The sequence below is a fragment of the Apis florea genome, unplaced genomic scaffold, assembly GCF_048593485.1.
Source record: "Apis florea isolate Af1SG1 unplaced genomic scaffold, ASM4859348v1 contig_3787_pilon, whole genome shotgun sequence".
Taxonomy (NCBI): Eukaryota; Metazoa; Arthropoda; class Insecta; order Hymenoptera; family Apidae; genus Apis; species Apis florea.
In genome coordinates, this window is record NW_028256853.1 from 145,686 (window position 1) to 171,624 (window position 25,939).

The 25,939-nt window shown below is 38.4% G+C and overlaps 3 protein-coding genes across 9 annotated transcripts in view; 2 read left to right on the forward strand and 1 right to left on the reverse strand.

Annotated features, from left to right (window-relative positions):
- Positions 1-6,691, reverse strand: part of nudC (nuclear distribution C, dynein complex regulator) — a 101,665-nt gene extending 94,974 nt beyond the window's left edge. Inside the window, exon 1 of one of the 7 annotated variants that reach the window (XM_086915512.1) lies at positions 6,595-6,691. The gene's annotated coding sequence lies outside the window, so the exon portion shown is untranslated. Of the gene's footprint in view, positions 1-2,312; positions 2,674-3,609; positions 3,673-4,152; positions 4,266-4,961; positions 5,056-6,594 lie in introns of those variants that run through there. The other 6 variants (XM_086915514.1, XM_086915513.1, XM_086915511.1 and 3 more) reach the window with 6 other exon arrangements.
- Positions 237-1,637, forward strand: LOC147656392 (sperm-tail PG-rich repeat-containing protein 2-like). The gene is made up of 5 exons (XM_086915503.1): positions 237-466; positions 548-667; positions 707-888; positions 963-1,118; positions 1,208-1,637. Exons 1-5 carry the CDS (start codon positions 355-357, stop codon positions 1,442-1,444), a joined length of 807 nt encoding a protein of 268 aa, XP_086771629.1. The 5' UTR covers positions 237-354; the 3' UTR covers positions 1,445-1,637.
- Positions 1,494-13,597, forward strand: LOC147656393 (sperm-tail PG-rich repeat-containing protein 2-like). The gene is made up of 7 exons (XM_086915515.1): positions 1,494-1,502; positions 1,578-1,637; positions 1,702-1,846; positions 1,960-2,195; positions 12,304-12,448; positions 12,506-12,621; positions 13,283-13,597. The coding sequence occupies exons 1-7, from the start codon at positions 1,494-1,496 to the stop codon at positions 13,466-13,468; spliced, it is 897 nt and encodes a 298-aa protein (XP_086771641.1). The 3' UTR covers positions 13,469-13,597.
- Positions 13,598-25,939: the final 12,342 nt, after the last annotated feature.

Sequence of the window (25,939 nt, forward strand, 5' to 3'; positions counted from 1 at the left end):
GAAATTATTAACTGGCCCGGCCGAAAATTTATGCAAGGCGAACATTATAAAAAAGTAGGTTAAAGAAGTGAAAACGGCGTCCTTCAGGCGCGAATACCCAGCCTGTTACAATTATTGCAAACAAATAATTTTTCTTCCACCGAGATGATTCATTAGCGAAAGCAATTGGTCCCAGTAAACTCGTGGAGCGCATTCATTATTATATGAATTTTTTATCGATGTAAAGTGGAACAATCGATTGTAGCTCATATTCGATTTTTAACATAGTTCATACATTTTCTATACGTGTTTAAATTACGATTTTATTATTATCACTCAATTGGAATAATAATTATCTTATTATAAAATAAGATAATGGCGTACGATAGGACAATAAGATTTCCAAAAATAATCACTCAAACATCAGTTACAGTCGGACCTGGAACATATGACATATCGGATGTTACTTGTCCAGATAGACATCTTGGTACGAAATTAAATAACCTATAAGATCATAAGTTTTAAGATACGTAAAATAAAATTATATAAAATGAAATTGTTCGTATAGCTGAGTATACTCCCTTTCTCTGTGGAACTGAAAGAAAAACTATTTATGTGCCGAAAGAGATTGCACGATTACCAGGACCTACCTCGTACACTTTAAGATCTCGACGACATATACCAGAACGTAGTTTATAAAAATTAAAATGTTCAAAACTGAATCCAGAGAAATCTAGATGTAGTGAAAAAATTAAAAAATTACAGGGTGGAGCCAGCATTGATTTTAGAGATATTCGGTTTAAGGAAGAAATAGCTGAAATACCAGGTCCAATTTATAACTTAAGTGGGAATTTGCTTAAACGAAAAATAAGATCTCATCCTGGCACATGGAGAGGTCCTCCTGGAAAAGTAATATCTATCTAATCCCCTCGACAAGGTGTAACATTATTAAATTATTATTCAATTTTGATGATGAATCACAGTTATGGCTAAAACGACCCCCTCGTTCGATTATTCCAACGGCCACATCGATTCCGGACAAAGATTATACAGGATACGACATTAATGAATATGGTGTTTTCGTGAAAAATCCTCCTCTAAAGAAAAAGCCAACCTATTTTTACAATGTTCATCGAGGAGTAAAGCATTATTATCTCGTTTAAAAAATTTTTAATATCGTTTTATAATTATGTATATATATTTTCGAATATTTCGATCAAATTTTCAGGAAACAAATACTACTACGTTACTGTACAAAGGTAATTTTTGGAGCAGAATGACAGGAAGAACAGAGCACAAACCCATTTTAACTCCGAGCCCTGGCCATTACGAGCACGAAACGAAGAAGACAGCCAATCAAATACAGGACGAGAAGATAAGAGAAATGAAAAGAATGACATCCTGGCAGCCACGTACCCTTGACATATTGTATAGAGTAAAAATGCGCGAGGTGACTTTACAATGAAGAGAAATAATTTTGAAATACAATCCACAGAATTTGTTGCTAATTAACGATGTTGAGAGTGAATCTTTGCATATAGAATTTGCCAGCACCAAATGCTTACAAGATAAAGAGTGTTTTTGACAAATATTCTAAGACCAGATGCAAATGCGATACTTATGTCGTTGAACCACCACCTTTCGGCCAAACTGCCAAGGTATAATTGTTTAAAATAATCTTTTAGAACAGTTTATTATCATATAGATTTTTGTTGTGTACAGAGATTCGTTGACATAGATTCTGATGTACCTGGCCCAGGTACATACAATCCTATTGTTCCGATAAAATGTACATCTTCCATCTTTCCTGCGCCATTCGGTTCTTATGCTACTCGTTTTAAAAAAGATCCTACGCACTTTGGACCAGGCAAGATCTTTTCTCTATATTAGAATCTCATCTTTCATAATTTGTATCTGATTTTTCAATCGAATATAATTGTTGGTATCTTACCAAGAAAGTCTCTTTCGTTTCTTGTTCAGGACCTAGTGATTACGATTTGAATGTCGGCAATTTAGCTTTTGAGTCGGAGAAACGTTACAAATATACTTACGCAAAAAAAGTACAACCACAGGTATACATGGATACAATTTCTTATTGCGAGGAAGAAGAAAGTTATACCCCGAAATGTTCTCCAAAAAGAATAGAAGAAACGAAAACTCTTGTGCATCATGTTGCTTTTAAATCCAAAGTAGAAAGGTTTCCAGAAATTCAAAAGGTAAACGAAGAAATCAGAAAATAAAATTAAGATAATATTAAAATTATCATTTTAAATGAATAATTAACAACACTATATTTATCAATATAATCAGAATACTACTCTATACATACACACCGTAGTATTATTGAACCGAGCGTATATTTTCCATAGTTCTACTGTCACGCACAGATGTCAGCATCATCCAATCCAACTTTACAACTTTCCGAAATCGATTATTTTGAACTCGTCACTCAATAACTTTTTACAAAATCGACATCAATTATTTCGTAAAACTATTTTATTTTAAGAAAAAAGAAAAGAAGAGAAAGCTAATAATTTTATACCTACGCAAAAAAAATACAACCACAGGAATACATGGATACAATTTCTTATTGCCAAGAACGTTATACAGACCGTAGCACTGAACCGAGGGTATACTTTCCATTAGTTCCACTGTCAGGAACAGATGTCAGCATCATCCAATACAACTTTACAAACTTCTGAAATCGATTATTATGAACTCAATAACTTTTTACAAAAGCGACATCAATTATTTCGTAAAACTATTTTATTTTAAAAAAAAAAGAGAGAAAAGAAAGCTAATAATATTACACCTACGCAAGAAAAATACAACCACACGTAACATGGATACAATTTATAATTGCGAAGAAGAACGTCATACACACTGCAACACCGAACCGAGGGTATACTTTCCATTAGTTCCACTGTCATGCACAGATGTCAGAACCATGCAGTCCAGCTTCACTAATTATTTTCAACTCGTTACTTGATAACTCTTTATAAAATCGACGTTAATCATTTCGTAAAACTATTTGAAGGAAAAAAAAGAATAGAGAAAGCTAATAATTTTATACCTACGAAAAAAAATACAATCACAGGTATACATGGATACAATTTCTTATTGCGAAGAAGAACGTTATACACACCGTAGCAATGAACCGAGGGTATACTTTCCATTAGTTCTACTATCACGCACAGATGGCAACACCATGCAGTCAAACTTTACAAACTTCCGGAATCGATTATTTTGAATTCATTACTCAATAACTTTTTTACAAAATCGACATCAATTATTTTATAAAACTATATTATTTTAAGAAAAAAAAAGAAGACAAAACTAATAATTTTATACCTAGGAATAAAAATACAACCACAGGTATACATGGATACAATTTCTTATTGCGAAGAAGAACGTCATACACACCGTAGCACTCAACCGAGGGTATACTTTCCCTTAATTAATACTGTCACGCACAGATGTCAGAACCATGAAATCAAACTTTACAAACTTCCGAAATCGATTATTTTGAATTCATTACTCAATAACTTTTTTACAAAATCGACATCAATTATTTTATAAAACTATATTATTTTAAGAAAAAAAAAGAAGACAAAACTAATAATTTTATACCTAGGAATAAAAATACAACCACACGTATACATGGATACAATTTCTAATTGCGAAGAAGAACGTTATACACGCCGTAGCACTGAACCGAGGATATACTTTCCATTAGTTCCACTGTCATGCACAGATGTCAGCACCATGCAGTTTAAGTTCACAAATCAATTATTTTCAACTCGTTACTCGATAACATTTTAAAAAATCGACTTAAATCATTTCGTAAAACTATTCGAAGGAAAAAAAAAGAGAGGAGAAAGCTAATAATTTTATACCTACGAAAAAAAATACAACCACAGGTATACATGGATACAATATCTTATTGCGAAGAAGAACGTTATACACACCGTAGCACTGACCCGAGGGTATACTTTCCATTAGTTCCACTGTCAGGCAAAGATGTCAGCACCATCCAATCCAACTTTCCAAACTTCCGAAATCGATTATTTTGAACTCGTTACTCAATAACTTTTTACAAAATCGACATCAAATATTTAATAAAACTATATTATTTTAAGAAAAAAAAAGAAGAGAAAGCTAATAATTTTATACCTAGGAATAAAAATACAACCACACGTATACATGGATACAATTTCTAATTGCAAAGAAGAACGTTATACACACTGTAGCACTGAACCGAGGGTATACTTTCCATTAGTTCCACTGTCAGGCACAGATGTCAGCACCATCCAATCAAACTTTACAAACTTCCGAAATCGATTATTTTGAATTCATTACTCAATAACTTTTTTACAAAATCGACATCAATTATTTTATAAAACTATATTATTTTAAGAAAAAAAAAGAAGACAAAGCTAATAATTTTATACCTAGGAATAAAAATACAACCACACGTATACATGGATACAATTTCTAATTGCGAAGAAGAACGTTATACACACCGTAGCACTGAACCGAGGGTATACTTTCCATTAGTTCCACTGTCATGCACAGATGTCAGCACCATGCAGTCCAGCTTCACTAATTATTTTCAACTCGTTACTTGATAACTCTTTATAAAATCGACGTTAATCATTTCGTAAAACTATTTGAAGGAAAAAAAAGAAAAGAGAAAGCTAATAATTTTATACCTACGAAAAAAAAAACAACCACAGGAATACATGGATACAATTTCTTATTGCGAAGAAGAACGTTATACACACCGTAGCACTGAACCGAGGGTATACTTTCCCTTAGTTAATACTGTCACGCACAGATGTCAGCACCATGCAGTTTAAGTTCACAAATCAATTATTTTCAACTCGTTACTCGATAACATTTTAAAAAATCGACTTAAATCATTTCGTAAAACTATTTGAAGGAAAAAAAAGAGAGGAGAAAGCTAATAATTTTATACCTACGAAAAAAAATACAACCACAGGTATACATGGATACAATTTCTTATTGCGAAGAAGAACGTTATACACACCGTAGCACTGAACCGAGGGTATACTTTCCATTAGTTCTACTGTCACGCACAGATGACAGCACCATGCAGTCAAACTTTACAAACTTCCGGAATCGATTATTTTGAATTCATTACTCAATAACTTTTTTACAAAATCGACATCAATTATTTTATAAAACTATATTATTTTAAGAAAAAAAAAGAAGACAAAACTAATAATTTTATACCTAGGAATAAAAATACAACCACAGGTATACATGGATACAATTTCTTATTGCGAAGAAGAACGTCATACACACCGTAGCACTCAACCGAGGGTATACTTTCCCTTAGTTAATACTGTCACGCACAGATGTCAGAACCATGCAGTCAAACTTTACAAACTTCCGAAATCGATTATTTTGAATTCATTACTCAATAACTTTTTTACAAAATCGACATCAATTATTTTATAAAACTATATTATTTTAAGAAAAAAAAAGAAGACAAAACTAATAATTTTATACCTAGGAATAAAAATACAACCACAGGTATACATGGATACAATTTCTTATTGCGAAGAAGAACGTCATACACACCGTAGCACTGAACCGAGGATATACTTTCCATTAGTTCCACTGTCATGCACAGATGTCAGCACCATGCAGTTTAAGTTCACAAATCAATTATTTTCAACTCGTTACTCGATAACATTTTAAAAAATCGACTTAAATCATTTCGTAAAACTATTCGAAGGAAAAAAAAAGAGAGGAGAAAGCTAATAATTTTATACCTACGAAAAAAAATACAACCACAGGTATACATGGATACAATTTCTTATTGCGAAGAAGAACGTTATACACACCGTAGCACTGAACCGAGGGTATACTTTCCATTAGTTCTACTGTCACGCACAGATGTCAGCACCATCCAATCCAACTTTACAAACTTGCAAAATCGATTACTTTGAACTCGTTACTCGATAACTTTTTACAAAATCGACATCAATTATAAAACTATATTATTTTAAGAAAAAAAAGAAGACAAAGCTAATAATTTTATACCTAGGAATAAAAATACAACCACACGTATACATGGATACAATTTCTAATTGCAAAGAAGAACCTTATACACACTGTAGCACTGAACCGAGGGTATACTTTCCATTAGTTCCACTGTCAGGCACAGATGTCAGCACCATGCAGTCCAACTTTACAAACTTCCGAAATCGATTATTTTGAATTCATTACTCAGTAACTTTTTTACAAAATCGACATCAATTATTTTATAAAACTATATTATTTTAAGAAAAAAAAAGAAGACAAAGCTAATAATTTAATACCTAGGAATAAAAATACAACCACACGTATACATGGATACAATTTCTAATTGCGAAGAAGAACGTTATACACGCCGTAGCACTGAACCGAGGGTATACTTTCCATTAGTTCCACTGTCATGCACAGATGTCAGCACCATGCAGTCCAGCTTCACTAATTATTTTCAACTCGTTACTTGATAACTCTTTATAAAATCGACGTTAATCATTTCGTAAAACTATTTGAAGGAAAAAAAAGAAAAGAGAAAGCTAATAATTTTATACCTACGAAAAAAAATACAACCACAGGAATACATGGATACAATTTCTTATTGCGAAGAAGAACGTTATACACACCGTAGCACAGAACCGAGGGTATACTTTCCCTTAGTTAATACTCTCACGCACAGATGTCAGCACCATGCAGTTTAAGTTCACAAATCAATTATTTTCAACTCGTTACTCGATAACATTTTAAAAAATCGACTTAAATCATTTCGTAAAACTATTTGAAGGAAAAAAAAGAGAGGAGAAAGCTAATAATTTTATACCTACGAAAAAAAATACAACCACAGGTATACATGGATACAATTTCTTATTGCGAAGAAGAACGTCATACACACCGTAGCACTGAACCGAGGGTATACTTTCCCTTAGTTAATACTGTCACGCACAGATGTCAGAACCATGCAGTCAAACTTTACAAACTTCCGGAATCGATTATTTTGAATTCATTACTCAATAACTTTTTTACAAAATCGACATCAATTATTTTATAAAACTATATTATTTTAAGAAAAAAAAAGAAGACAAAACTAATAATTTTATACCTAGGAATAAAAATACAACCACAGGTATACATGGATACAATTTCTTATTGCGAAGAAGAACGTCATACACACCGTAGCACTGAACCGAGGATATACTTTCCATTAGTTACTACTGTCACGCACAGATGTCAGAACCATGCAGTCAAACTTTACAAACTTCCGGAATCGATTATTTTGAATTCATTACTCAATAACTTTTTTACAAAATCGACATCAATTATTTTATAAAACTATATTATTTTAAGAAAAAAAAAGAAGACAAAACTAATAATTTTATACCTAGGAATAAAAATACAACCACAGGTATACATGGATACAATTTCTTATTGCGAAGAAGAACGTCATACACACCGTAGCACTCAACCGAGGGTATACTTTCCCTTAGTTAATACTGTCACGCACAGATGTCAGCACCATGCATTTTAAGTTCACAAATCAATTATTTTCAACTCGTTACTCGATAACATTTTAAAAAATCGACTTAAATCATTTCGTAAAACTATTTGAAGGAAAAAAAAAAGAGAGGAGAAAGCTAATAATTTTATACCTACGAAAAAAAATACAACCACAGGTATACATGGATACAATTTCTTATTGCGAAGAAGAACGTTATACACACCGTACCACTGAACCGAGGGTATACTTTCCATTAGTTCTACTGTCACGCACAGATGTCAGCACCATCCAATCCAACTTTACAAACTTGCAAAATCGATTATTTTGAACTCGTTACTCGATAACTTTTTACAAAATCGACAATAATTATTTTATAAAACTATATTATTTTAAGAAAAAAAAGAAGACAAAGCTAATAATTTTATACCTAGGAATAAAAATACAACCACACGTATACATGGAGGGTATACTTTCCATTAGTTCCACTGTCAGGCACAGATGTCAGCACCATGCAGTCCAACTTTACAAACTTCCGAAATCGATTATTTTGAATTCATTACTCAATAACTTTTTTACAAAATCGACATCAATTATTTTATAAAACTATATTATTTTAAGAAAAAAAAAGAAGACAAAGCTAATAATTTTATATCTAGGAATAAAAATACAACCACACGTATACATGGATACAATTTCTAATTGCGAAGAAGAACGTTATACACGCCGTAGCACTGAACCGAGGGTATACTTTCCATTAGTTCCACTGTCAGGCACAGATGTCAGCACCATGCAGTTTAAGTTCACAAATCAATTATTTTCAACTCGTTACTCGATAACTTTTTACAAAATCGACTTAAATCATTTCGTAAAACTATTTGAAGGAAAAAAAAGAGAGGAGAAAGCTAATAATTTTATACCTACGAAAAAAAATACAACCACAGGTATACATGGATACAATTTCTTATTGCGAAGAAGAACGTTATACACATCGTAGCACTGAACCGAGGGTATACTTTCCCTTAGTTAATACTGTCATGCACAGATGTCAGCACCATGCAGTCCAGCTTCACAAATTAATTATTTTCAACTCGTTACTTGATAACTTTTTATAAAATCGACGTAAATCATTTCGTAAAACTATTTGAAGGAAAAAAAAGAAAAGAGTAAGCTAATAATTTTATACCTATGAAAAAAAGTACAACCACAGATATACATGGATACAATTTCTTATTGCGAAGAAGAACGTTATACACACCGTAGCACTGAATCGTGGGTATACTTTCCATTAGTTCTACTGTCACGAAATCGTGGGTATACTTTCCATTAGTTCCACTGTCACACACAGATGTCAGCACCATCCAATCCAACTTTACAAACTTGCAAAATTAATTATTTTGAACTCATTACTCAATAACTTTTTAGAAAATCGACTTAAATCATTTCGTAAAACTATTTGAAGGAAAAAAAAGAGAAGATAAAGCTAATAATTTTATACCTACGAAAAAAAATACAACCACAGGAATACATGGATACAATTTCTTATTGCGAAGAAGAACGTTATACACACCGTAGCACTGAACCGAGGGTATACTTTCCCTTAGTTAATACTGTCACGCACAGATGTCAGCACCATGCAGTTTAAGTTCACAAATCAATTATTTTCAACTCGATACTTTTACTCGATAACTTTTTACAAAATCGACTTAAATCATTTCGTAAAACTATTTGAAGGAAAAAGAAGAGAAGGGAAAGCTAATAATTTTATGCCTACGAAAAAAAATACTACCGCAGGTATACATGGATACATTTTCTTATTGCGAAGAAGAACGTTATACACACCGTAGCACTGAACCGCGGGTATACTTTCCCTTAGTTAATACTGTCACGCACAGATGTCAGCACCATGCAGTTTAAGTTCAGAAATCAATTATTTTCAACTCGTTACTCGATAACTTTTTACAAAATCGACTTAAATCATTTCGTAAAACTATTTGAAGGAAAAAAAAGAGAAGATAAAGCTAATAATTTTATACCTACGAAAAAAAATACAACCACAGGAATACATGGATACAATTTCTTATTGCGAAGAAGAACGTTATACACACCGTAGCACTGAACCGAGGGTATACTTTCCCTTAGTTAATACTGTCACGCACAGATGTCAGCACCATGCAGTTTAAGTTCACAAATCAATTATTTTCAACTCGATACTTTTACTCGATAACTTTTTACAAAATCGACTTAAATCATTTCGTAAAACTATTTGAAGGAAAAAGAAGAGAAGGGAAAGCTAGTAATTTTATGCCTACGAAAAAAAATACTACCGCAGGTATACATGGATACATTTTCTTATTGCGAAGAAGAACGTTATACACACCGTAGCACTGAACCGCGGGTATACTTTCCCTTAGTTAATACTGTCACGCACAGATGTCAGCACCATGCAGTTTAAGTTCAGAAATCAATTATTTTCAACTCGTTACTCGATAACTTTTTACAAAATCGACTTAAATCATTTCGTAAAACTATTTGAAGGAAAAAAAAGAGAAGAGAAAGCTAATAATTTTATACCTACGAAAAAAAATACTATCGCAGGTATACATGGATACATTTTCTTATTGCGAAGGAGAACGTTATACATACCGTAGCATTGAACCAAAGGGTATACTTTCCCTTAGTTAATACTGTCACGCACAGATGTCAGCACCATGCAGTCCAACTACACAAAAAATTATTTTTAACTCGTTACTTGATAACTTTTTATAAAATCGACGTAAATCATTTCGTAAAACTATGTGAAGGAAAAAAAAGAGAAGAGAAAGCTAATAATTTTATACCTACGAAAAAAAGTACAATCACAGGTATACATGGATACAATTTCTTATTGCGAAAAATAACGTTATACAGTGAACAAAACATATATTTTCGATTAGTTGACACTGTCACGCACAGATGTGAACACCATCCAATCCAACTTCTCAAATTAATTATTTTCATCTCGTTACTCGATAACTTTTTACAAAATCGACATCAATTATTTAATAAAACTATTTTATTTTAAGAAGAAAAAGAGAGAAGAGAGAACTAATAATTTTTCCAAGTAAAATTCTCCTCTCTCCATCCAAAGAGAAAAGGAACGAGAACTTCCTGGAGGAAAAGCTGAGTCAGTCAGCCGGAAAGGAAGTCGAGATCGAGATTGAAAATGTTAAACGAGGAACAGCAATTTCTTTAATGAGATCGTATCCGAGTAGTGGCCAGTGGTAACAATAAGTCAGCGATCAGATCGGATTCTTTCATTCGAGAAACCAGAAATCTGTGAACCAAGGCAGCCAGGTAATCCTCGAAGCGCGAGGTAATCAGGAGGAGGCCGAGACGAAATTAATGGAAGTGGATCGAAGCGATGCATCTGTACCCGGGGCGATTCGGGAACCAGGATCCAATTTGCTCGTTAATCGAGAGATCGTCGAAGCAGGATTCGACAGTGTAGCCGCAGATACGGCCGGGATAAGGGCGGTGCGGAACAACGACGCGTGTCGCTGCCTCTGTCACAGCCGTGTCTCCTTTGAGGTTGGCCGGGAACCGCGTTCCACGGAGTTGAAAGGTGGAATCCTTCTGTGAGAGTCGCCTTTTGAGCGACGCCAAGTTCGCGTTTGACAGGTGGACACTTAGAAATTTCATTAAACGCCCTTTTTCCCTTTTACCAAGTCACTCGTTCTACAATTAAAAACCGAATTCAAATTATATTTGACCTGACATTTTATCATTAATATTTATCGCGAAACTAGTGGTAATAATTGATATAAGAAGCATCAAAAATTTGATCGATGTCAATATACATTGATTGAAAATTCGTATTCACCACAAAACTATAACCATATGCACACGCATATACGCTCGTATATATTCAAATATATAAATTCTACATCGAATCGTTATTTTAATGCGAAGAGTGGCAACTGCTGACGCGGAATCTATGTCAATTTCGATGAAAGTCAATTTTACACGGATAATAGGAATACTTTATACGGAGCAGAAGTTATATCCCGCTTTGTCGCGCGGAATTATTCGCGCGACAAGGCGATAAAACGCAGGAAGAAAGTGTCATGGCGAATTCTTACGATCGGCGGATAAGGACGGTCGTTGAGAGATTCGGGTATTTACATAACGTAGGGAGGCGTCGTAACTCGACAGCGGGCGGAAATGACGTTCTGCCATACTCTCGGGGTCATTTCCAGGAGGCGCGTGGCCGACGCAGCCAGGAGAAATCACTTCCGGCTCGCTGGGCCGGAAATTCGAGCCAATCCCTGGCCCCGGTCTATATGTCTATACATCCACCCTCGCGGATCGTCACAAGTATCGACGTTTAGTATTCATTCCTCGGGAGAGATCGTACCGTTCTCGTCCTTGGAAAAGATGGAATTATCTTTACAAGACACTGTCCAACTGCTTAATTGACGAGCGCCGATCAAATAACTGGAAGGAAATGGATTTATGCTTCGTGACTCGAGTCTAATCGATTACAGGGAAGAATAAGTCGAGGAATGGAGGCGAGAAGAAAAACGGTAGCCTTTCGCTCTCTCTTCTCAATCGCCCTTTCTGCATTAATCGAACGATCACCGAGAAACTTTCTTATTTATATATAAGAGAATACGAACATCGACAAATTATTTCCAATTATTCTTTTGCATCATACATATATATATACACGCTTCTCTCGACCAGAATTGAATCTTGTTAACCCTTCTGAAACGTGTACCATTCGATATTTACAGAGAGGCCCCGATGCCGGTATCTACGAGACCTTGAGAGCTTTCAAAAGGAATCGTGACAAATGCGAATTCCCCGTGTTGCACGTCCCCTTCGGTACACGCGACACTCGTTCCTCAAAGATATGGTCCGACACGAAGAAAACGCCAGGTAACAAACGCCTGTTAACCCCTCCACAATCCTTCCTGATCACCCTTCCTCGACCAGATCCAACCTCCTACCACCTGTCCAAGGACATACTGAAGAACGCGAAGGGTGGTGTGATCGCCAGATCGTCGAAGATCGAAAAGTACACGCCTCTGCTGGGGCCTGCCTACTATACCGTAAGTTTTATAAACTGCTGCCTGAATTGAAGCAACCAACGAGTGGAGAGAACAGTTTCGTGGCGCAACAACGAGGATCGAAACGGGAGAGGAGGCGGCGGATGGCTCGCGTATTTTCACGTCGAAATTTCTATCCCGTTCTGTCGGTTCACGTATACGGTATTTACTTTGTTGTCACGGGCCAGGATATTGCGTGCTCGGTGCGCGAGCGGGAATAATACCGGATACTTCAGATGGTGATGTATGAGCCCCGCGTTACGAGATGGTTAGATGGGCCCGTCTGTATTACCTCTGTCCGACGTGAACCGACCCACGGCTTCGTAAATAGCCCCGAATTGAAACGGAAGTCCTTCTTTTTCATACGTTTGGACGTCTTTCGCGCGGCCCGGCTCGGCTAGATGAATGTGTCGGCGAGGGAACGGTGGAAGTTTCGTGAATGCAAAGTTTGCAATTGTATCGTGGCCGTCATAGTTGGCTTTTCTTCCCCAGTTGTGGGGAAACGTATTACACTTCGAGTCTTATATTCTGTTGTAATTTTTGGAGTTTAATTTATTATTGATTATCCTGTTGCGACGAGTTCTTCCTTTTCTCTGTGATCCAACGGTTAAAATTTAAAAGGAAGTTGAAAAAGGGGGTTAGTTTAATTGAGATTCGTTTCTAGCTGTCGCCCTACCTTTCATCCCCTCTTCTGAAGAAATCGTTCAATGTCACGTTGGGCAAGCCGGAAATTATTAAGAAATTAGAAAAGGAGGAGGAAAAGGAAAGGAAGAAGATACGTTGTCCGTGCAAGAGAAAGAAACTTCGTTGGTTCGAACGAAGAACGCGGATAGAAGATTTCTACGAATAGAAGATTGTTTATTCATTCATTTTTATTGAACAGAATCCAAACAAATTTTCTATTGACAATTTTTTGTTGTGGACAAGAATTATTATAAATATTTTTTATAGAATAAAATTTACACGATTTTCCCATAAATTCGATATTTTAATAATTGTAGCTGGAAACAAATGTACTCCGGTTAATACGCAATTATTATTCATCCGCGCAGTGCGGATGACACGTGGCCAACAATCATCGAGCGTGTAAATCAAACGCGACGCCTCCTGCGAATAATAGATTCCCAAAAGATTTTAACACGTTAAAACGCGTTCAAGTCGAGGACGCTTGGGACTAACAGGGTGCAAAATATAGAATTTCAATTTCACGTCCTCGATTTTCAACCCACCTCTTTTATCCATCCCTTGCCATCGGCGTAAATTATTCGACGATGCTTGCAAAAACGTTGATCGACAATGGCCAAATTTATTCGATTATATCGCGTATAATAAAATCATTGGACACACGCGTGTGGAGAGAATATCATCGACTCGCGTTCTATGGATCCATAATACAGCAGGAAGTAACGTGGACAGGTGTCCACGTGATTTGTATGGCGTGCAAAAAGAAGAATTTCCGGCGAAACGGTTGCTCGAATCGATATAACGCGTTCGATATTGATATTGAAATGAGAGGAGAGAATAGTTTTCGCGGCAGTAAAGAAAATTTGTAGACTCTCTCGGCAGGGAGAAACTGTTGCAGGCACGATAAAGCATTATGATTAATGAAGTAATACCGGTGTTATATTGATCGATAAAGTCTGTTATGAATACTTTGGATATTGAATCGAGCGGATTATGAGCATGATATCGGACGTAAATGGAGCGATATATTATCATCATAATGTATACGAAACGTTAAAAGCCAAGCCAAGAAGCGTCAGGGTTCGAGCGTCCCGGACTTTGATCGATCACTGTGAATGGAAACTCGGTTACTTGTACCTTGCGCTATAGTTTTCTCAAAGTGCTTTCCCCTAAAACGTTAAACCTGTTTTTAGAAAAACGTTATTAAAAATCGAAAGAAACAATTGGTACGATCTTAAATTATGATATATTTAAACTCGTAAAAAAAGTAATATTAAAACTTATACACAATTGTTAAAAATATATAAGATGTGGATGTTAAAAGAATATAAAAATATAAATCATATTCTTGCAGTTATTGAAAATACATATAAAAGAAATGTATTCGTCAATTACAATATATATTAAAAATTACAAAATTATAATTGAAAGCAACATTGGAATTAATTTAATTTTTATCGCGTACAAATTATATTTGGTAATAGACGATCTGCTAACAGACGATTCGTTTTCCCTTACAATACGCGTAAAATTCACGGAGGAGAACGAAATACGGTGGTTTCTCATTTAAAAATCGACGTCGTTGGGAAAAAGTTGTAAGCTATCTCAACGCGTCATCCGTCGTGTATTTTGTTTCGTTTTTTTTTTTTTTTTTTTTTTTTTTAACCATCGTTGTCGGGTAATAAATACTTTAATTGCGAGGGGGAGAAATTCTCTTTTTGTCTAGCGGGGCTCCCTTCGGCGAAAAGAATTCTTCAAGGGTATTTAAAGTCTCGTAGTTACTTTCGTAATTACTCTTCGTTTCGCTCGGTACGGTGGCAAACAGAAGGAAAATAATAAAAGAAAAAAAAAAAGAGAGGAGAAAAAAAATAAAAGAAAAAAGAAGGGAAAAGAAATGAAAGGTAAAAATGAGAACGATGAATCGCTGCAGTTATAATATTTTTTTTTTCTCTCTCTCTCTCCCTCTGGGATTTGAATATTTATGTATTGGATGTTCTCACTGACAACATGTGCAATCTTTGGGAAGACCGTGTATCGTTCCATCCCTTATCTTTTATTTGCATTCTCCGGATCGATATATATATATATAATTTATTTACATGTCTGTTGCTTTTGACGCGTTATTTTTAATACGAATACGTCTCGTTACTCGGAACGAGTCGAGTTGATTCAATTGGATAATGCGATATACAATTTAAAAGGGTCCTGAAATGTTTTTTAAGCGAAGTATTCGTATCTTTCAAGTGATAAACAATGTAATATAATTTAAATACGATTGTTTAATGGAAGAATTTTAAAAGTTAAATTATTTTATGAAAAACATGAAATTGAAAAAGATTATATCAGGATTATATCATTTTACATTATGTATCATATTTGAAATTATTCGAAATGATATTAGATTTCGATTCTTATTCTCGATGAAGTTTATTTTCTACATTTTTCTCTCTTTCTTCTTCTTTTTTTTTTTTTTTTTCTACTTTTTACGAAATATACTCTCAGTTTCGTTTCTACAGAGTTAAGACAATTGTACGAGAACATGGCCGAGGATTCGCATGTTTGCGGTGAGGTCGTTCGTTCGTTTTTATTACCTGAGAATATACACAGGCACTCGAGAAATTACGATGTTTAAACAACGTTTAAACGAGCGTTTAAATGCGAATGCTGACAAAATTATTCATCATTGGTAATGTGCAATTTAAACTTCGTGTTACAATCTGGCAAACATTTAAACGGGTAAACATTTCATTATACTACAACCAAATTTTATTTATAAAAATAACAATACCTTCGAAATCCCTCACTTGCTTTCATAACGATTCTCCAAAAATAATAAAAACAAAATAATTATTAGACGAATCTCTTAAAATTTTTCCTTTTCCTTCTTTTTCCCCTGCTTAGAATCTACTAAATCTCTTTTAAAACTTCTTAAAATCCGTAATAAGAAACGTCTTATTTAAGAACTTGTCTTCGCTCCTCCTCTTCGAGTTTCACAGAACAATAATAGCCTGGAAAAAATTTCACTCGATCAAAAGACTCGTTCAAAGAATTCTCGAAAACGCGATCAATCGCGAAACAAGAAGAATTTAAACCCATAAACCTCTCCTCTATCGGCCGAGATCCTTTCCAACCGAGTAATCGGGGAAGCCCGGCATTCTTCCCGCGTCGACGTATGTATCAACGCCGCGAAATGTAGCGTCGACGTCGACGACGCGTCGTGCCCGCTAATTTCCTCGCGGAATCGTCACACTCCGCTTGTCACCGGCCCGCTACGGGAAGCAATTCCGCGGATTCCTGCCTCGGAGGAATGCCACCCTTTGATCGTCGAGCAACGTCGCTCTTAACAAGAGGCGACGAATAACTCCTCCTCCCCTAACGCTCTCCTTTGAAACACCTTGTTCCATCGCGAATGGCGGCATTTATCAAAAATTGTGCCGCGCCGTTTGAATCGAGCCTGGCCGACGTCGCCGATTGACACGGCTCGTTTTGCGGTCGAGGAACACAATGGAGGGGGACGGCGCTGAATCTTGTTGACGCGAGATGTCATCTCGTGGACGTGTCGTGCACTTTGGAAATTGCTTCTTTGTGGTAGTGGTGAAGGATTTTATTAAATGTTGGAATTTAATGGAGAATTTTTAAGGCAAACGGTATGTGAAAATATATACTCTTATAGTTTAAAATACGTTCTTGGGAGCGTAAAACGAAATTTTCGATGAGAAGGCACAAATTTTTTAAATTACGAAAATTCCTTCCTATTCCTTCCATTTAATTTTCATTTCTTATTTGTTAATATTCGTTACGTTACACAGCCTTACGTGCCGTCCAAAACAAAGACACCTTCGCGTAAATGCGAGTCGATATTTGTGTACAAACGTCGCCTCATTTATAGCTTCTCACCGCAGTAAATATAGTTGTGTTGTGCTCACGACAAGAATATCGCGAACAGGGACGTGTAAACTCCTTGTGAACAATTTCAACAGAATCCGCGTGATATCTGTTAATCGGCGGATCTCCAGTCTCCAGTTGATAACGTGGCGGTGCAATACGAGGACGACATTACCGTAGCAACCCCACATCGGACAGGGCCAAGGGTATCAATCAGCGGTACATGAAAGGGGCGCGGTTCGGCCACGTCTCTGTCCTCTGGATCTCGCATTGTGCCTGGCCCCGACAGATAGACACCGAACCGACGCCAACTTCCGACGTATCTCTATCTGATGACGCCTACGCCGCCGTTCCAAACTCCGTTACTTTGTCCCTCCGTCATCGTCAAAGCCTCCGCCCCGCGTGTTAATAAATTTTCCCCGAAGGGAGGGGGGGGAGGAGGAGAGAGGGGTCGATTGCGCGTGTATGCAATTTCCACCTCCCCCTCGGGGTTCGACGCGCGTTTTATGGAAATTAAAAAGTTAAGGGTCGCTCGTGGACGTTCCAGGCTACCGATTCAACCAGGCACCCCCGTCGAGCTTTGTTGTCCTCGAAAGAGTTTCCAAACTCTCTCTTCCCGAAAGGATTGTTGCAGGGAGAAAGATGTTTGGAGAGGAGGATCCGAGAGATTGGAAAATTTCCATGGCTTTCGAACTTTCGAAAACCTCCCCCGTTCGAGAGAACAATACCTCGATTCGAAGGTTTTAATTTAATGACTGGAAGGTAGTCACCGGAGGCTAGCTATTGTAGACAAGTACCGAGGAATTAACGGGAAGGAAAACGTCCGTGGGAAGGGAGTTGGTGGGCGAGGCCGATTGCATCGATAAACAAAGGATCTTTCCATCTTGTTCTTCCTATTTTTTCCCCTCTCTTCGAGTTGCAATAAGCACGTATATAAGCTTGATAAGAATAGTCGGTAAAAATGAAGACACACTCGAGACGCGCCACCTGAGAAGCTTCACCCGCTGGACTACGTCCTATATACGTCGACTTGACCTCGCGAGCACGCTCGAGATGCATTTCGTCTGCTGCGTTGAGAGCGCAGATTGGCGTCGCGTCGTGAAGCAACAACAACGGGTAATGCATCCTGCTTGGTTTATTGCTCTGTGACAAACGGACCACGCGCGAGAAATGAGAAAGATTATATTTTTCCCTGCGCAACGTGACACGATGCGCCGACGTGATCAAATTTGTAAAAGAATTTTTAAATGAAACTTGCATATTGCGAGTGAGTGCCTCCACTTAAGCGAGGCATATTACCACGGAAGAGTACCGATGCTCTAAGAGCAAGATGATTTCGAATACTACAATTCGAGATTTAAAATATACGTGATAATAGAGATTACTTATTTTAAGGCTTGCTAAAGGAACAAAAAGATACCCCTTTTCTTTAATCCACCGTTTTCTCGCGCTGGATATAATTCAACGTCACGAGTAATGCACGAGAAAAAAACAGGATCATGCGGGAGTATTTAATTTCGCGCGAAGAGCACAAACGAGAAACTGGCAAGTTTTTAGGGAAAGCAGAGCACGCGTCCACCTAACTCTTTGAATATATATATATATATACAGCAAGGAAGGGTGTCGCAACAAAGATTGCGTCCTCTCGCGTTTCACGAAAGAGCGAAAGATCCGCTCGTTGGCCGGATGCACACGCATGAAAAGTCGGCGATACGGGGTGGAACTTCTTTTTTCACTCGCTCACGCCATGATCCCTGGCCATTTAGCCAACGAGCCGGCCGCCTCTGAGTCATCTTCCCCTTTCGTCGGCCGCTCTCCCTCTCGATGCATTCGACGCGTCGTCGTCGTAACTCTTCTTCCCATTCAGTTCGAGGCGAGCGTAAAATCGAACGTTTCTTCGAGCCAGAGCGACCGACAATGGTGATTTATGCGACCGAGAGGAACCACGACGTCTCACTTCCGCCACGGTCCGCGATCTCTTTTCCTGCCATCCTTCTCGCGCTCGTTGCTGCGACAGACACTGGGAACCGAACTTCCGTTTCGATCAGCAATTTCGATTCTTTCATTCGTGGAAACTTTTTTATTTATTTGTTTATTCGTTTTCGATGCGCCTGGCTGACTGACATACGTTAAAACAGACGTGACTAACGAAGCATTTCATTTTCAAAGTGTCCCTACGCTCATAAATATTCTGTTGAGAGGGTAATGACAAGTTGTGTTATCCTATGGTTAGTTCTTAAATGGTGTTTTACTAACGAGGAAATATATTGAAATGACAAGATTTTGATATGTATCTTTTTTATCGGCTGACGTTCATTGTAAAGGAAAACACATACGTGTTTTCGAAATTTTTAATTTTATTTCGAATTTCATTAATAATTGAAACGAAACTCGCAACAGTGAAAGCTTTCGAAAAATGCAAAATGTATTTTCTTTACACCAAGAATAATAACATTCTGAAGAAATGACTATGGATATTTATGTTGCAGACAAAATCAAGAAAACGCCCATCTTTCCGAAAAAACAAACATTCTTAAAAATTTCAAGAAATAGAGATAATTTATCGGAATAGATCTCGCAAACTTACAAGCTCTCAAACCCACGAGCAACAACCATAATTTTTCCAACCTTGGGCCAAAATAAATTTATAAAAATCGCAATAAACCACGTTCAAAAAAAAAAAATAGATAATCCAGTACACGAAAAATGGTGAGCTCTCTCTCTCTCAAAATAACGCCTGACCATAACCGGGCCGGATATTAATATCTCGAGGACGCTGGAAATCTCTCGAAAAAGGTGGGGAGGGAGGACGAAGAATGGCGGAGGTCTGGCCTGGACAGACGTCCCGACGCGGCGATGCCTCGTTCCTGGAGTTACGTACTTTTATCTCCGGTCCGTGGGCGCGAGAACGTACTCGCCAAGTATCCGGTCGCGCATCCGGCGTTTCCTGTCTGGGAAGGGATCGAAGAAGGGGTTGTTGTCGGCCGTGGGCCGGCCAGTGTACGTGAGTTTCGGCTCTCTGTTATCGGCGGTGGTCGGAGGTGGGAAGCACGGGCATTTAAAATGCAGATTAGCGAACGAAAGAGAGAGGGAGAGAAAGTCAAATATCGTACGCGGACGTAAGAGGGTGGCGGCTAGTGTTTTATCGATGCCAGCTTCCGTTTTCCTTTTCCCTTTCGGCCCCCGCGATGCGGAGATAAAGTCAGCGCGAGCTTCAACCAGCCCACTAATTTATTGATCCCTGATTTATTGGCCAGCTACGCCCCGTCGCGGACTTAATTGCTCCACGAGAATAGACTTCGATGAGAACTCTAACTCTAATCGAAGGTGCAGTCATTCTTCCTTTTCTTTTTTTTTTTTTTTTTTTCGTTCCAGTTGTAAGATTGAATCGAAGAATTGTAAAATATTATAAAAGTCGACCGACATCAGAAATCTAGCACGGAAGCTGGTCGAAGTTTACCAATCGGCGCGCGTAGATCCTTTCTCGACTTATCGGAGCCGAAGATCAAAGCGCGGCCTCGTAACTCGGGGCAAACCGTCGTGATTCCGAGGTAAACCAAGAGGAGATCCAGTCCAAGTTGGGAGAGCGAACCAACTGGTTCGGTTCACTGTGTAAACCCAAGATCTCGGCAGGTGGCAAGCGATGGCGTTAAGCCGACTCCAGAACTCGCCGGTTTATCCACCAGTGTAACGAGCTTAAAACACGAGCCGTCTTTCTCCTTTCGTCGCCCAATTCACCGTCTATCCGCCGTCCGTTCCTCTCTTTCGCCGTGTCGGAAGCCACCAGCGTTTGGCAGTTACATGAAATACGAGGGTGAAACTCAGTGGATGCGCATTGTCCGGTTGCAGCGGAGTTCGAAGCAGAGCCAGTAACAATAGAGGAGAGTGGGAGAGGGGGGGGGGGAGTGACCTCGGCTCGATTGTCCTTTAATTTACGGGAATTGCAACTCCCTACCACCGCATGTCTACGCGTCCACCCGCTCAACTCATCGCCCCAAGCACTCGCCCCAGCCCCTTCTACTTCTACGCTGTACAACCATCCCCCCTCCTCCAGGGAGAGGGAGGGGGAGGGATGATAGCGGGAGAGGCCTCTCTTCACGCGTCAGGCTCGTTGAGCGCGCGAACGCGCGCCACGAGCTTAATTCGATCTCCATAATCGGTCGGGCTTTACATAATCGGCAAGTGCTAATACCGATCCCCGCTACAACCGATTCTCACCATAGTCGGGCCGCGATTGAGCGGCACGGATTACACCTGCACGATCTAACCGCCTCCCCTCCCTTCCTCCCGCTTCAATGTTCAGGCGCGATCCAGTGTCGTACGAGAAAATCGCCGCATTAACTGACCGATACGATAACCTCGCCCCCTTTTTGCCCGCTTATGGGTCTGATATCGGTTCCGGATTATGAGGGAGTAATTAAATTTTCGCAGGAATGCCCGATATATCGATGTTGCTCTCGTCTATTGTCTCGTTGTGAAATTTTCGTTCTCCTTTTTTCCTCTTCCTGTCTCTTTCTTTCTTAGCGCGAGACGGATGGATGAAATCGTGAAATCTGAAATTAATATCCGATGGCAAGATTGCGTATTGTAATTTCTTCTTTCGTCAGCTCTTGTATATCCTATTCCTCGGTCGAAATGACCGGTGCTTGAAGAAGTTATCGCTTTTTATGATTCAACGTAGACAATGGTTAATTTATTATTGAACATATATTGAACTTTTGTAAAATTTCGTCCAAATTTATTTCTGAAAGATTAGTTTTCAATATATCTAATCAATAAATCAGATTTTACGGTATGCATATTTAAAATTATTTATGGAAAGAAATAAAATTTATCTTATTCAGCTTCTATAAAATATTGCATTTCACGGTTTTGTAAACTTTACAATATTTTACTTACGACAAGTTTCTCGCCCGAATCTGAAATCTTGATGATCATTTTAGCACGTGATCCTGCCTTGAAATATTTTCATCCATTCACATGATATATTTCCATCTGATCCGTCACGTCTACACTGAATTTCGTATTATTGTAATCGTTTCTGGCTTCCGCGTTTCTTACTTTCTTCGATTTTTATTGATTTATACATGGAATTTAACGATTATCCAGCGATTTTATTACTCGTGTATGAAATTTATTCTTTCTATCATTTCCATCTTGTTATTTACGATCCATTCTCGGCCAACTTATCCGTAAGAGATTCGCTCTCGCCGCTCCGTCCATTTCGTCGTGGACATCGATGGGGGAATGTTTCTTACCCCCTCAGGCAAAGTTTCACCGCTGCAGCGGAGCAAAACGAATCGTGGTGGCCGAGATCCGGATGATCCGTGGCGCTGTCGGTACGATTTCTTCGAGGGATGAATCGATGGAGGAAGAATCAGGAATTTTGCGGGGTGCGGTCATGCGCGAGCGAAGAACGCGTGCGGGCGACGAAACAATCGTTTTGCACCCTCGTCGCGCGAAACGGAAAATGTATCTCGCTTGACAGAGCTCAAACAAAGGGCGGGACGCGAGGGTCAACCCCTGTCATCCTGCCTCACTCTCGTTTTTCCCTCGCCCCCTATCCTTGTCTATCCTCCGTTTCCTCCAGTTTCCGCCCTCTCGCGTGACATTACGCACGACAAATAGTCGTTCTCCAACTGTCAAAGGATTAACGTCGCTGCGCCTCATCGTCGAGCATTAACGCAGCCCCCGTTAAAAGACGTGATTCGATCGGCGACGAGCAAGTTTGCCCCGCGTTTAATTAAAATCGAATGTCGTTGCAGGAGAAACGAAATTTCTTAATTTAATTACAAATTCTGTATTTTTATTTGTACGAAGATTCGAAGTAATTAGGAGGATAATTTAATGTCGTTAATTTTGATGATAGGCGCAATTATTTGTAACTGTATAAAGAGATGATCTGTTCGACTAGATTTGCATATGTTGATCTAAGGGATTTACGAGATCTCATCTGTTTTACTTTAAGAAGATCGGTCCTCTCGACCGATTAATCGTGCGCCCTCGTGATTTGTCACGGGATTAACGTCATACCTCCCATATCCTGCTGGATTCTTATAACGAGCAAAGTTTTCACCGCGGTTTGCCCGAAAGTAGTTTGTTCCCGAACTCCTCTATCCCCTAAGTAGGATACTTTCTCGAGCGTGCGCGATTATGCGGACCAATTAAAACGTCGGAACGAGCGACCACGTCCAATTCGATCGGCCTATTAAACGAAACACCCCCCTAAAATAATGTTCAACTGCCTTCGAAACGCCCGTCCAAAATTTTCCAAATATTTTCGCGAATAATTGTATATTTTGACCGAACAAAAGTTGTGCAACGCATGCGTTCTCACGCGCGAAAGATACGATGGATGAACGTCAAAGGCGATTCGATTTTAATTGACGCTAATACCCGACAGAATTCAATTTCGCGATTTAATTAACATCGGCTCGAGAGGCGGGTGTCAAACACGAGCAATCCAGCCGGCATTTTAGTTTCGACGAAGCACGCTTTTTCGCCGTTTCGTTGAAAGAAGAAGAAGAACAAGAGCGAAAGACGAGGGAGGAGGTGGATGAAGACAAATAACAAGCCACGGCACACCGCAAGATTTCCCATCTACGGGTACCAGCGTCGCCTGGACTTCGACAAAGTAAACACCGAGCTTCAGCCTCGTGGAAAAGACCAGCGAGAAAGCTCGTTAAAAACTTTCCAAAGCCAGATACGTCCGACGTCGTGACGGTCGTCGACTCGTTTTCGTTTACGAGAAACTTGCTCGCGAGCTCTCTCAGCGACAAGAAAGACGCGGTAAGCTCCTTCTCGGTCACAGGGATTACAGACCAGGGGGATGGCTGCTACTTTTGTAGCGGGAAAATTGAAGATTTGCTCGATTACTTTTAAGTATTACGGAATTGCACGGACGGAACTGTTTTTAAAGTAGAAAAGAAAAAAAAAAAGAAGGAATGGATGCGTTCGGGAATCGTTTGCGTGACTCTGGCGATATTTGTGTTTTGGTATGTGATCGAATATGAAAACGTACAGATTGAATCTCGTCATGCTTCAAATAATTCGTAGTAAAGTATTTTGTGAAAAAAATGTTCCGTTGTAAAAGTAAATATAGTAAGAATGGTATTTGCATACCAAAAAATTAAACTATTATATAATCGTATGAAAGAGAAGAAGCGATATTCTTTTCTTCGTGTTTTATGTGATAAGTTTTACAAAATTCAAACTAAAATATCTTCTAGAAATAATAATTTTTTACTTTTTTTAATTTCTTTTATAGGAAATAATTAAAAACAAATATCTTACAAAACAATTATGTACAATGTAATATTGTACCTTCTTAGTGATTTAACGATTAAATAATTACGCTACGAGATTCAGTTTGTACAAACAATTATAATTTATATAAATTTATAATAAAATACAAATATAAATTTTAATATTATATATAAACAAATATTCGAATATTCAGATATTCCGAAACGCTTTGGTTTATATACCGTCATCGAATTATCTCAAACGCTAGAAATCCCGATACATTAACATTTCACGAACGAATTCTGGGTAAAATTGCAAGGAAGGAAAGTAAGAGGTGTTCGCAATCCAATAAATTCCATATCGAAATGGCGGCTGGAACCGCGCAGATTTCGATCGTTCCCGGATCGATCGACTTCTATTGTCGACCGCTAGCGATCGCTACATCCAGACTACCTTATCGATCTTGTAGATCTCTTAACCACTCGCCCACGCTTCAAGTTCACGCTGACCACGCTTCCATTCTCTTTCTCCAACGTTTTGTCTTCGTACACTCGTTTCTCTTCCCCGGCCTGGTAATAACATCGGCCGATGCAAGAGCCAGATTGTCCCGACAAATAACGACCCCGATCTTCCTCTAAAAACAATGAATAGTATATATTTCTTACACGTCCCTCCCACTCCTCTTCCTCCCCCATGTCCTTTCAAATTAATTAATACGCCGTGACAGAACGGAACGTACGATTACCAGGCTCGAGGTGAAACCGATTCTCGAGCAAGGCGTCGTGTAGCGGATCAAGGAGCACCGTTCTCCAAAATAGAAAACGTTGCATCGGCCGTAATACTCGTTAAACCGGAGGCCACCGTCCCAGGGAAAGATATACGAGATGGCATAGGAATTTCATTTAATCCGAGGTTCCGCGCGGTCGGCCGAGATTCGATTTATGGCGTAATCAGGGCTCGCGCCACTCTTCCCGTGGATTCGCTTCTCTTTCGTACGACGAGCGTACACCTCCTTTTGTCCACTCCCTCTGCTTGTTCCACTGCTATCTAAATGCTCGCGTCGGGAAAGGAAGAGATGGAATTCCAGTTATTGTCCGCTCGCCTCTGATTATGGTCGCACACGGCTACTCTCGATTCGTTGCAGCAGATTTAAATGTATTTGAAAGAAATTGGCACGGTGAAAGTGATTTATTCGTACCGATGAATGTATAGTGAAACGTGGTTTTGTTTATATATATTTTGAATTTACAATTGATTCAACTATTTCAAACTATTTTGAACAATTTTTCACTAAAATTCGATTAATCTCGTTTGTATAATTAAATGGAATATCGTGTAAAATTTTTTTGGGCGAAAAACTATTTTCAGCGAGCAATTCGCAAAGTGTAGCGTGTGATATGAAATATTCAAAGTTGCCAGTCAATCATTAAAGCGTTTGAAAATGGCCGTGAGATTATTACCGATGAATATCGCGTAGACTCAAAGTGGTATTGGAAAACCAAACACG

Excerpts from the sequence above, each read along its gene's own strand:
- LOC147656392 (XM_086915503.1), top strand. The coding sequence starts at position 355 with ATGGCGTACGATAGGACAATAAGATTTCCAAAAATAATCACTCAAACA. Across the intron at positions 668-706 it reads TCGACGACATATACCAGAAC|AGAAATCTAGATGTAGTGAA; the intron begins GTAGTTTATAAA and ends AACTGAATCCAG. Across the intron at positions 889-962 it reads GGAGAGGTCCTCCTGGAAAA|TTATGGCTAAAACGACCCCC; the intron begins GTAATATCTATC and ends GATGAATCACAG.
- LOC147656393 (XM_086915515.1), top strand. Across the intron at positions 1,638-1,701 it reads CTTTCGGCCAAACTGCCAAG|AGATTCGTTGACATAGATTC; the intron begins GTATAATTGTTT and ends TGTTGTGTACAG. Across the intron at positions 12,449-12,505 it reads CGACACGAAGAAAACGCCAG|ATCCAACCTCCTACCACCTG; the intron begins GTAACAAACGCC and ends TTCCTCGACCAG.